This window comes from Arvicola amphibius, chromosome 2, assembly GCF_903992535.2.
Source record: "Arvicola amphibius chromosome 2, mArvAmp1.2, whole genome shotgun sequence".
NCBI classification, from domain to species: domain Eukaryota; kingdom Metazoa; phylum Chordata; class Mammalia; order Rodentia; family Cricetidae; genus Arvicola; species Arvicola amphibius.
The window spans coordinates 189,624,742-189,638,315 of record NC_052048.2 but is presented as its reverse complement, the minus strand read 5'-3'; the positions used below and the strand labels follow the sequence as shown (position 1 = coordinate 189,638,315).

Here is a 13,574-nt window from a genome sequence, read left to right as displayed (position 1 = left end):
AACCTTCCTCAAAGCAATGTGCCTGCCTTACTGTCTGAAGAGTGGATGGGGGGTGAGAGGGGAAGGTCGAGGAAATGAGAGGAGAAGACGGAGTAGGAACTTGGATTTGTATAAAATGAAAAATAGTTTGTTTTCTTTTTAAAAATAAAATAAAATAAAGAAAGTCAATGTTTGAAGTCCAATAAACATATTTCTAATGCTAAATCTCAGACAATGATTTGGTTATATTTGCTATTAATATTTGGTGTTTTAAAGTCAGGAATTCAGACATTACTTAGTCTGTTGAAATTTATTCAAATATACAGAACGGGAAAAGATCTTTACTATAGAGAAGCTACCTCTTGCAGCAGATGGTAGCAAATACAGAGATCCACAGCCAGACCTTATGCAGAGAGTAAGAGACCTTGGAACTCTCTGCCCTATATCCCTCCCCTCAGGGATCAGGGAACCCTGCAGGAAAGGAGACAGAGTGTAAAAGTCAGAGAGGATGGAGTATAGCAAGAAAACAAGGCCATTGAAATCAACATGGTGGGTGCATATATGCACAAAACTGGAGCAGCATGCACAGGGACTACATAGGTCTGCAGCAGATGGGACCCTAGAGACGAGTGGAGAAGTGAATATATGCCCCATTCCTAACCCAAGCGCTCTCTCCAATTGATACCAGCATGCAAAGGAAAATGTAGTTTCCTCAAATGGAGTCTCTCTGGAAAAGCAAACTACTCTGTCAGATAAGCTGTGTGTTCAGGAGTAGAGGGCCAAAAGAAAATGAATTCAGCAGTATCTTTGGAGGCTCCTTGACTCACAACATTGTGCCAGGGTTTTTCCTTTTTCAAAAAAATTATATTTTATTTTCATACTTATTTTATTCTGTTTATATTTGTTTTATTCTCTCCTTTTTAACAATAGATAGCCAGCTGGGCGGTGGTGGCACACACCTTTGTTCCCAGGACTTGGGAGGCAGAGGCAGGAGGATCTCTGTGAGTTTGAGACCAGCCTGGTCTACAAGAGCTAGTTCCAGGACAGGCTCCAAAGCTACAGAGAAACCCTGCCTTGAAAACAATCCACAATAGATAACATGCATACATATGCAGTTCATATATATACATATATGTGTGTGTGTGTGGTATACCTTCCAGTTTCATGAGTTTTTTATTTGATTACACATACTTTTTATTCTTCTATTTATTTTACATTCCAGCTGCAGCCTCCTCTCCCCCCTCCTCTCCACCCAGTTTTTCTCTTCAATTGCCCCTCTTCAGCTCCCAAATTCCCTTCTCTTCCATTTCCATCCAGGAAAGGGCGGATCTCTTATGAGTAACAATAAAACATGTCATATCAAGTGACGATAAGACTAAGCACCTCCCCAAGTATTAAGGCTGGGCCAGGCAACCCCGTAGGAAAAGTAGGTTCCCAAAAGCCAATAGAAGAGTCAGAGACAGCCCCTATCCCCACTGTTAGGAGTCCAGTAAGAGGACCAAGATACACAACTGTAACACATATGCAGAGTACCTAGATCAGTCTCATGCGTGCTCGCTGGTTGTCAGTTCAGTCTCTGTGAGTCCCTATGAGCCTTCCTATGGTGCCCTTGACCACTCTGACTCCTACACCCCTTTCACCCGTTTCCAGCAGGACTCCCGAGCTCTGCCCAGCGCTTGGCTGTGGGCCTCTGCATCTGTTTCCGTAAGTTTCTGGATGATGCCTATCTGATGGCAATTTGGCCAGGTACAAATCTCGTCTCAGGAGAAGGGCCCTTCAGGCTACTTATCTGCTATTGCTAGGAGTCTAAGCTGGGGTCTTCCCCATAGACTTCTGAGCGATTCCCCTGTGCCAAGCTTCTGCATGACCTGAAATGCCCCCCATGAAGTTCCCCTCAGCACTCTCCTCCTCCACCCCACACCTGATCACTATTGCTCCCATTACCACCTGCTCTGGGTCCACTTAAATCCTTTATTTTACAGCTAATATCCACTTTCTGTTTACCATGTTCATCTTTATCGCTCTGGGTTTCCTCACTCAAGATGAATTTTTTAATAATCTTTTTTTATTTTATATACCAACCCCAGTTCTCCCTCCCTCCCGTCTACCTGCTTGCAAGAGTTTTCCCCCACCCTACCCCTCATGCATCCCTCAAAGAGTGTGAAGTCCCCCATGGGAGTCAACAAACTCTGTTACATCACAGAGACAGGACCAAGGCCCACCTCTCTGTATCTAGGCTGAGCAAGGTATCCCTCCACAGGGAATGGGCTCCAAAAAGCCAGTTCATGCACTAGGGATAAATCCTGGTCCCACTGCCAATGGCCCCACAAAGCACCCAAGCCACACAACTGCCATTCACATTCAGAGGGCCTAATTCATTCCTATGCAGGCTCCCCAGTTGTCAGTCCAGAGTCAAGCTCCCACTAGCTTGGATCAGCAGTTTCTGTGGGTTTCCCCATCATAGCCTTGACCCCTTTGTTCATATTATTGCTCCGCCCTCTCTTCAACTGGAATCCTGGAGCTCAGCCAAGTAGTTAACTGTTTATCTCTGTATTTGTTTTAATCAGTTACTGGATGAAGGTTCTATGATGACAATTAATGTAGTTATCAATCATACTACAGGGCACGGCCAGTTCAGGCACCCTCTCTACTATTGCTTAGAGTCTCATTTGGGGTGATCCTTGCGGAATTTTTGGGAATTTCCCCAGTGTCAGGTTTCTTTCTAACCCCATAATGACTCCATCTACTATGATATCTATTTCCTTGTTCTTTCTCTCTGTTCTTACCCCAGCTGTACCTTCTCGTTCCCTCATGTTCTTCTCCCCACTCCCCTTCTCCCCTTCTCCCTCTTTGCTATGCTTTCAATTTATTCAGGAGGTCTTGTCTATTTCCCCTTCCCAGGGGGATCCATGTATGTCTCTTTTACGGTCCTCTTTGTTACCTAGCATCTCTTGGGTTGTGACTGCAGGCTAGTTATCCTTTCTTTTATATCTAGTGTCCACTTATGAGTGAGTACATGCCATGTTTGTCTTTCTGGGTCTGGGTTACCTCACTCCGGATGAGTATTCTCATTCCAAAATGATTTTTTTCTAGTCCCATTCATTTATCATACAATTCTTGGCATCCTTGTTTTTAACAGCTGACTAGTGCTCCATTGCACAAATGTACCACATTTTCTTTATCCATTTCTATGTAGAATGACATCTAGGTTGTTTCCGGATTCTGACTATTATAAATAAAGCTGCTATGAACAAAGTTGAGCCAGTGTCCTTGTGGTACAATTGAGCATCCTTTGGGTATATGCCTAACAGTGGTCTAACTGAATCTTGTAGTACGTTGATTCCCATTTTTCTGAGGAACTACCACATGACTTCCAAAGTAGCTGAACAAGTTTGCACTCCCACCAGCAATGAAGGAGTGTTCTCCTTGCTCCACATCCTCTCCAGCATGATCTGTCAATTGTGGTTTTCTTTTTTCTTAGAAATTCTGACAGGTCATAAGATGGAATCTCAGAGTCATTTTGATTTGCATTTCACAGATGTCTAAAAATGTTGAACATCTTTTTAAATGTTTCTGGGCCATTTGAGATTATTCTGCTGAGAATTCTCTGTTTAGATCTGTACCCTGTTTTCAATTGGATTACTTGTTGATATCTAGTTTCTTGAGTTCTTTATATATTTTGAAAATCAACTCTTCACCAAATGTGGGATTATAGTGAAGTTTTTCCCATTCTCTAGGTTGCCATTTTGTCCTATTGGCAATATTCTTTGCTCACTGAAACTTTTCAAGTTCATGAGGTCCCATGTAATAATTGCTGATCTTAGTGTCTGTGTTATTGGTATTCTCTTCAGGAAATTATCTCCTGTGACAATGCATTCAAGATTATTTTCCACATTTTCTTCTGTCCGGTTCAGTGCATCTGGATTTATGTTGAGGTCTTTGATGCTCTTGGACTTGAGTTTTTTTGTAGGGTCATAGACAAGGATCTATTTATACTCTTCTACATGTAGACGTCCGGTTAGACTAGCACCATTTCTTGAAGGTGCTTTCTTTTTCCCATTGTATAATTTTGGCTTTTTGTCAAAAATCATGTGTCCATAGATGTGTGGATTTATGTCTGGGTCTTAGATTCAATTCCATTGATCCACATTTGTTAACCGAGATTTCTGTACAGCCCAGTCCCACAGTCGTTCAGTCCCAAAGAAACACACAGAGGTCTACATTAAACATAAACTGCTTGGCTTAGTAGCTCAGGCTTCTTATTAATTAATTCTTACATCTTACATTAACCTATTATTCTTGTTTGTGTTAGCCACATGGCTTGGTACCTTTTTGGTGAGGCTGAGCAGCTTCTGTAAAGCAAAGGACACTGTAGTAAAACAAAAAGGCAGCCTACTGACTGGGAGAAGATATTCATCAACCCCGCAACAGACAAAGGTCTGATCTCCAAAATATATAAGGAACTCAAGAGACTAGACTTTAAAATGCTAATTAACCCAATTAAAAAATGGGGTACTGAACTGAACAGAGAATTCTCAACAGAAGAAGTTCAAATGACCAAAAGACACTTAAGGTCATGCTCAACCTCCTTACTGATCAGGGAAATGCAAATCAAACAACTTTGAGATACCATCTTACACCTGTCAGATTGGCTAAAATCCAAAACACCAAATAGCCTTTGCTGGAGAGGTTGTGGAGTAAGGGGTACACTCATCCATTGCTGGTGGGAATGCAAACTTGTGCAACCACTTTGGAAAGCAGTGTGGCGGTTTCTCAGGAAATTTGGGATCAACCTACCCCAGGAGACAGCAATACCACTCTTGGGAATATATCCAAGAGATACCCTACCATATTACAAAAGCATTTGTTCAACTATGTTCATAGCAGCATTATTTGTAATAGCCAGAACCTGGAAACAACCTAGATGCCCTTCAATTGAAGAATGGATGAAGAAAGTGTGGAACATATACATATTAGAGTACTACTCTATGGTAAAAAACAATGACATCTTGAATTTTGCATGTAAATGGATGGAAATAGAAAACACTATTCTGAGTGAGGCAACCCAGACCCAAAAAGATGAACATGGGATGTACTCACACATAATTGGTTTCTAGCCATAACTAAAGGACATTGAGACTATTATTCATGATCATAGAGAAGCTAAATAAGAAGGTGAACCCAAAGAAAAACATATAGTTATCCTCCTTGACATTGGAAGGAGACAAGATTGCCGGGCAAAAATTGGGAACGTGGGGGTGGGGTGGAATGAGGCTAAGGGGAGATGGGGAGAGAAAAATGTAAAAATGTGAAGGGGAGGATGGGGAGAGCATGAGTAGCACTCTAATATGTATATGTTCCACACTTTCTTCATCCATTCTTCAATTGAAGGGCATCTAGGTTGTTTCCAGGTTCTGGCTATTACAAATAAAGAAAAAAAGAGTAAAAAAAAATTATCTTGTATTGGGAAGTAATAGTAATGTAAGTAAAGAACAGTGAGTATATATAAAATTTCAACTTATAAAAAAAATAAAATAAAAAAGAAGTCTTCCAAAATTCACGTTTCCTATTTCCTACTGGAGTTTTTGACTCATCCCCCCCCCCAGTCTATTTCATCATCCAGAACAGTATGGTTTTTAACAGTAGGCATTGGATTATTTAATGGTTTGTTTACTGAGGTTTCTGTCCTACCTGGTCCTGCAGTCATTCAGTCAGTCACAAAGAAAACACATAGAGGTTACATTAATTATAAACTGATTGGCCTATTATCTCAAGCTTGTTATTAACTCTTACAACTTATATTAGCCCATAATTCTTATCTGTGTTAGCCATGTGACTTGGTATCTTTATTGGCAAGGCAGTCACATCTTGTTATCTCGCTTCCTCCATGGTTGGGTCACGACTGCAGACTGACCTTTTCCCCCAGAATTCTACTATTCTCATGGTCACCCCACCTATACTTCCTGCCTGACTACTGGCCAATTAGCATTTTATTAAACAAGTACAAGAAATAAATCTTTACAGGGTAAAACCATTGTCCCACAACACACATTTCTGTTTTAATGCCGATACCATGCAGTTTTTATTCCTATAGCTCTGTAGTGGAAATTGAAATCAGCAGTGGTGATGCCTGTGGAAGTTTTCTATTGTAGAGGATTGTTTTATCCTGGGATTTTGTGTTTTAATATAAAGTTGAGTATTGCTCTTTCAAGATCTGAAAAGAATTGTGTTGAGATTTTAATGGGGATAAAACTGAATCTATAGATTGCTTTTGGTAAATGGTTGATCTTAGCATGTTAATCCTACTGATCCATGAGCATGGGAGAGACTCCTGTCTTCTGATAGCTTCTTTGGTTTCTTTCTTCAAAGACTTGAAGTTGCTGTTATACAGGTATTTCACCTGCTTATTTAACATTGCATCAAAATATTTTTTTATAGTTTGTGGCTATAGGTGCTGATTATCTTATTTCTTTCTCAGAAATAAATTTATTGTTTGTATATAGGAGGGCTACTGATTTTTTTTATGTAATCTTGTATCTAGCCACTTGACTAAAGGTATTTATCAGTTGTAAAAGTTTCCTGGTAGCCTGGTAGAGAGTTTGGTGCTACTTATGTGTATCATATCGTCTGCAAGTATTGATTCTTTGGCTTCTTTTTTTTCCAATTTATATCCCTTTGATTTCCTTTAGTTGTCTTATTGTTCTAGCTAGTACTTCAAGTACTATATTGAATAGGCATGGAAAGAGTAGACAACCTTGTCTTGTTCCTGCTCTTAGTGGAATTTCTTTGAGTTTCTCTCCATTTAATTTGATGTTGGCCGTTGGCTTGTTGTACATTGCTTTTATTATGCTTAAGTATGTCCCTTGTATTCTTGATCTCTCCAAACCTTTTATCATGAAGGGGTGTTGGATTCTGTCAAAGGCTTTTTGTCATCTAATGAGATGATCATGTTGTTTTTCTTCTTTAATTTGTTTATATGGTGAATTATATTGACTGATTTTTGTATGTTTAATTAACCCTGCATCTTTGGAATGAAGCCTAGTTGATCATGGTGAATCATACATATATAGATCATATACACATATATGTATAGAGCTTATATGTATATAAATCATATGTGTGTGTGCATGTGTGTGTGTGTGTGTGCGCGTGCACGTGCCTTTCTATTTGGTGTTTGGATGGGATTTCCGAGTGCACAAATAAGTGACTTTCTTTCTTCTGCTTTTACTTGGACTCCTTTTGTTCTGTTTGTTTATTTTGTCCAATGCAGGTATGTTAGATTTGTTTATTTTACTTTGATTTATTTTATTCATTAGAAGAGTGTTTGTTTTCTTTCTTTTTGGGAATATGAAAATTTATTACTGTGTTTCCATAGTCAAAATTTATGATCTTGGTCTTTCCTTGTTGCCTTTGTACAAGGACAAAAGAGACACGTTGGTTACTTTAACAAACTGAAATTGGGCTTCAGCAAAATCACCTGCAGCATGACCTTTTGGACTAAATCCAGCAACCAGAATCTCATGGTTTTCCTCAGTGATGTTTAAGCAACCACCCTTGGGCTCAAACTCTGTGACCTTGCTGCTCCTAATAAGCTGCACCCTGACACACCTCCTGACAGTGGAATTCATCTGTTTGGCTTCCCGGTACAGTTCTCTTTGTGTAAGAAGCACCTTCAAAGGGTTTGTCTTCAGGGCTTTCTTGTGTTGTTCATCATGCCTTTTCTGGTCGCATCTGTGACTACAGAGCTTCTTGACAGTACACAGACCAGAGCACTTGCCTGTCTTGCTGAGTCACAGGCCCAAGTGCCTATTTGCTTTCTAATGAGAGACAGAAGGGGTGGATCTAGATGAGAGGGGAGATAGGGAAGAATTAGGAAAAGTAGAGGGAGGAGAAATTGTAATGAGGATATATTTTGTGAGGGGGAAAATCTATTTTCAATAAAAAGAAAATATGGCAATTTCAGAAGGAATGTCCTCAACCCTTTTTTTCTGTCAAAAAGGCAAAAATAAAAACAGGAAATCTTAATCTCTATTTTGCAATACAATTTTATATGATAGAGTTTAAGACTCCTTGAGCTCTGAGGTTCTGAAATCACCTGAGACTTATCTAAATTTTGAGGAAACCTTTGGAGAGAAAGTTCGCAAGTTTCTTCAAATTGGCTCACCCCCAGATCTCAGAAAATAATGTCGGGGGCTACATTAACAATGTGAGGCAGCCAGAGTCCCCCTTCCCAGGAACCCCATTAGTCTTCATTGCTGTCACCACCCCTAACCCTCAAGAGAAAGACTTCCATGTTGCTTTGTCTCTGTGGAAAGATATTTAGCTCTATCCCACCACTGAAAACATTTTTTCCTTCAGGGTCACAGAAGCCTGACCCGTGGAGTTTTATGGTGTTCTCTGACAGACTGAGTTTGAACTTTAGTCCTCATGTGAAAGTCTGATGAGCAATCACCCTGCATGCCTGCCTGGTGAGTCAGGCCAACTCTCATCCTTGGTGCTAGGATGCTTTTATTTATCATCTCACAGACCATAGAGCTGTTCCTCACACTCTAAAGTTATATGTGTGTGTGAGAAAGAATTTTGTCAGTGAACATCTAAGTGCATTTTCATAATACTGCTTACATTTCAAAATCAATAGTCAGTGTTCAGCAACAGTTTCATCTCCCTGGCCATGCTGTTAGCCAACTGTCTATTGTCTCAATATTCACATGTTCATGTATCTCCCCTGCTCATGCACTCATTGCTGAGTTCCACCATCTATATGCCACATGTTGTATACTCAGTCTTCAGTTATTATCCTAGTGGTGAGGTCAGCCTCTAGGAATCAAGGGAGAAACAGAGAGATTCCTAATCAAATCTAGTAATCTAATTACAGCTAGGGTCTTTCTCTCTCTGTCTGTCTCTCTCTCTCTGTCTCTCTCTCTCTCTCTCTGTCTCTCTCTCTCTCTGTCTGTCTCTCTCTCTGTCTCTCTCTCTGTGTCTCTCTCTCTCTGTCTCTCTCTCTGTCTCTCTGTCTCTCTCTCTCTCTCTCTCTCTCTCTCTCTCTCTCTCTCTCTCTCTCTCTCCTCTCCTCTCCTCTCCACCCCTCTCTTCCTCCCCATCCATATCTATTCCTTTATTCAATACCCACTATTAATTTAGAAGGTTGGCTTGGTGCTTTTTTCTTTCCTTATTCTGATCATTTTCTAGCAAGCCTTTCACTTGTATCTGTGATTACAATTCAATGCCTTCTCAATTTATTGAGACAAAATAATTTGTCCATTTCAAATGGTTTTTGAATTACATGAAGTTTAAATTTTTCACACTAGAGTTCTGTGTCAAGACACTTACCTTGTGCTTTCTTAGATCAATAATATTTCTGATTTTCTAAATATCATCTAGTGTCTAAGGTGCTGACATTATTTCCTAAGTTTCTGAGAAAGGTGAACATTCGAAACATCAAAAATTGTTTGATGATTTTTGTTTAATTTCCAGTTGATAAATAATAATTATACATATTTATGGAGGACAATGTGCCATTTTATGAATGTATGTGACAACTATTATATATTAAGTAAAATTCTTCTCAAACTGAATGCTGTATGATATTATCTGAAACACAGCCTCTCTGTGGGCAGTAATAACTCCGTATGCAAGCACCCTTTACTAATATCCTTATCAGAATGGAATAAGACTTCACTGGCCCCTTCTCCATTTACCTTTTTGTGTACTCAAGCAGCACATAAGTAATGGGAACCACACAAAAACATTTTAGTCAGCCTTGATAAAAATACCCACTTCGCCATATTGACTCATGCAATTGGTTGTGACTTCCATGTTATTTTCAAAGAAGTCTTAAAATAGAAAAGTACAGTTTGATTTTGTTCTCAATCGAAAGACCAAAATTGTTTTTCCATAACTGAGTAAAAATTATTTTTAGCAAAAGGAGGCCTCATCCTACATAGTACTAATCAGGTGCATAATTGCAGACGATAGAATGAATCAGTTGCTATCAGTCATAAAGTGGAGATAAAGTGCAGAAAGTCAAATCACAGCTGTGATTATCTCTGCTGTACACTCGGCTGTGACATAAAAATACACCCACACCCCAGTGCAGTCACTCAGCCTCCTGCAAAACATCACCAGCTGAGAGACGTCAGCTCCACCTTTGTCTCCATGGCAATGACTGTCATATCTGCGTAGGGAGCAGAACACAGAAGCAACGCCGTTTTCTCCAGTGATGCTCGCGATTGTTCAGGTTTTCTGTCTTGATGCAAACCTAAAGAATTTTCCTAGTACTTCCTGCCAAGCCCCCTTCACCTCCTTATTCTTTGGACTGTAAATCATGGGGTTCAGCATGGGTGTCAAAATTTCATAGAAATCAGCTTCTCGTGAAGAAGGGAGGGGCTGGAGCAAGGCTGGATGTAGGGGGAAATGGCCATACTATAGCACAGGGCAACCACAATAAGGTGGGAGGCATATGTATGGAAGGTTTTCTTTCTTCCGTCTTTCAACTGGATCTTTAGGATGGTAGAGATGACCCGGATGTGGAACAAGAGAATCAGCCTGAACCGTGAGCATATATTTGGTCTCATAGTGGCTGAATTACAACTATAGATAATGGAAGACAATTTCTGGAAGCTTTATATCTTCACTTCCCTACCTTGGTTTCTAAGACAGAGATTTGTGCCTGGGGCTGTCAGAGAAATGATGAACAAGAACTCGGGTTCAATTCTCCTATATTTTATACCTGAATGCCCTACCCTAAAGATATCTACACCAAAGACTCGCTCCATAAAGGAAATGATGGAACTTTAGTGCCTGAAACATAGTAGAAGTTCCCCCAGATTGCTGAGGGTGTGTCCCTGAAAGGAAAATGGGATCACAGCCTCCTCCTTTCCCTCTTTGTTCTCTGGTTTATGATGTAAAACAGGTTTGTTTCATCCAAAATTCAGGAGTACAAGTTAAACAGAGCCAAAATCAGAACAACCTAGTGTTGTAATACAGAATTGAGGACAATTTTGTTCCTGGTAATTGATGTAAAAACTAAGACACAAAGCAACAAAATTTACAATAAATTAAAGTATATATTTTAAAATGAAGCAAATTCTGTTCTCAAAAGAACATATAAAGGCATAAAAATGTAGAGATTTATATGCAATCAGAGCTAAGTTACTATCAGCTTGAAGTAGGCTGTCTTGAAGTATAATGCTATAAAGCATTCTATACAAGCACAATTCAAAACAAAGCAACCAAAAACAAAACAAATGAAACAAGATCCTCTATTGGAAGCATGACCAAAACCAGAAAGGATTCAAAAACATCACAGGGAAGCTATCAAACCAGTGATCTACAACACTGGGAAAATGACAGCAATGAGGTTTTTAATCCATCAATAATTACTTTGAATGACAGTATATTTAATTCTCTTTTAAAAATAGACACCCTAGTTAATTTTTGGTGGGTATTTGCTAATCCCCATGTGATGATATTACTTTTGTTTGCTCTCTCAGTTATGCTAGATGCTCTGAGCACCTGATTTGATGATGTACTGCTATCAGCCTACTGCTCTCTATCTTCTATTTATTCTTTTGCTTGATATATAATTAATAAATTCACTCATTCAAATCTGAAAAAAATAGGACGACAATGTAAAAAGACCCAGCAATATACTATTTATATGAAACAAGCTAGCCTTAAATAAAGGAACCAATGTAAAAAGACCCAACAATATGCTATTTATATGAAACAAGCTAGCTTTAAATAAAGGAACAGTGACTAAAAGAGGTTGAGAAAAGATATTCTACATAGTGTTGCTTATACCAGATCAAAAAGACTAAGTCAAAAGCTATAAGAAATAACAGAGATAGACCCTCAATACCAAAAAAAAACTCATTTAATCATTCAAGCCCTGACTTACCATGCTACTCTTATACACCTTCCCTTCTCTACCACAGCCCTGTCTTATTGGGGTTGACTAACAGGGACACACATCCTAGGAAGAACATGAGCATCAGTGCTTAGTAGCTCTTGCCTGATCTACATTTCTTCTCTTCTATAGGGTGTCAAAGAATCTACTTGGTCTCTTTGAGCTTCATGTTGTTTTATCTGTAGAATACAGAAGATCTCTGTCTTTTGAATGGGCTGCTAATGAGTTCACGTTAATTGGAGACCCAAAATTCTTGAACTAGTGACTGAACCAGGTCAGCTGCTTATTCTTTAGTGATGATTACTGGCTGCCTGTTAATCCCATGTTGGTCACGTTCAAGATTTCAGTCCTTTGTTTATTTCCCTTGTCTGCAATTCTGTTGGCTTTTATCCATCCCTTCAATGTAGCAGGCACATGGGCATTTGGGGACAAGGAATCTTTGTGTATAATTATCTTTCTAATTCTCACTTCCTCTTGCACACAACATTGCCCATTGTTTCACATTCACTTTCTGAATTTATGTCATCATAATGTCAACCATTTAAGCCCTGAAAATCTGCATTCCACTTTCAGTGACTGATAGAAATTAATGGTCTCCTAGGACAAGGCGAATCGTGTCCAGAGACTTCAGGGTGCAAAATAAAACAGTACTTGCTAGTACTCTGTCTGTTTATCTAAATGCTAGATATTCAAAAGCTAAGCCTTGATCATCCCCACTCTAGTATTTAGTGCTCCTGAAGCTAGTCTCAAACCTATTTTGATTGATATACACATCTATAATTTCAACATAAAAAAGACAGAGTTCTGGGGATAGTTTTTACATCCTTTCTATGAAATAGAGATGTCAGAATTCTACTAGCATAGGTAACCAGTTTTAAAAATGAACATAGCAACTGTCAGCCTTGTTGAGACCATGCTCCCCTGCAAGACTATATTTTGGTTCTTCCCTGTATCATCCTGATTCTGTTGGCAGATATCTAATGTTCCTCTATAAACAAACAAACAAACAAACAAAAACCTTGTCTGCATTGTTTGTCTTTCTGCATCTTCACACTGAGCAAACCTCAAATCACATTCTCAATATAATTTGAGCTTTCTTTGTTTATTCATAAGTAGACCATCTATATTAATCATTCTGAACATGGTTCTGAAAAAATGACACTTCTCCTTGACTCTCCTTTAGATTTAAGTACCAAAAAGGAAAGAGTCTCACACCTATGTTTTATGAATTGTGGTTGGCATAGGGGAAACAATGTAACCATAGAAAACAAGAATTACATGAAAGATGTCATTGAAATGTAACACTATAAACTATTATCTATAATAAATTAATAACCAGCTATTGATTGCTGAAAATTCAATACTACTATTTAATTACATCTATGTAGATATTTTCTTCTTTGTGAGTTGGAGATATAATTTTTCTTAAGTGTATTTAAAAACTATTATCTTGACCTTGTTTTACCTTTTCAATTAGATTAGACAAAAGTAGAAAACTGAAATCCTTAATATTATAGGGAAATTAGGTATATGCTTCTGACATTAGAGACTAGTGTCAAAAGATTACTCCTGTTGACTCATATTTAAAGTATCTCAAGATTCCTTACCCTATCTAGTCAGTAGTTATTGTACAGAATTGAAACAAAATGCTTTTTTTCTATGACAAAGAAATAGAAAAATGTATTCA

At 38.8% G+C, this 13,574-nt stretch overlaps 1 protein-coding gene across 1 annotated transcript; it reads right to left on the bottom strand.

Annotated features, from left to right (window-relative positions):
- Positions 1–7,361: 7,361 nt before the first annotated feature.
- On the bottom strand, positions 7,362–10,151 carry LOC119807365 (40S ribosomal protein S23-like). The gene is made up of 2 exons (XM_038319394.1): positions 10,102–10,151; positions 7,362–7,764 (listed from the first exon to the last, which is right to left on the bottom strand). Exons 1-2 carry the CDS (start codon positions 10,149–10,151, stop codon positions 7,362–7,364), a joined length of 453 nt encoding a protein of 150 aa, XP_038175322.1.
- Between the last annotated feature and the right edge of the window lie 3,423 nt (positions 10,152–13,574).

What these genes read in the sequence shown, in the direction of transcription:
- LOC119807365 (XM_038319394.1), bottom strand. Translation starts at nt 10,151, where the DNA reads ATGACAGTCATTGCCATGGAGACAAAGGTGGAGCTGACGTCTCTCAGC. An exon ending in GAGCTGACGTCTCTCAGCTG is followed by an intron (nt 7,765 to 10,101) that starts GTGATGTTTTGC and finishes CCTGTGACTCAG; the next exon opens with CAAGACAGGCAAGTGCTCTG.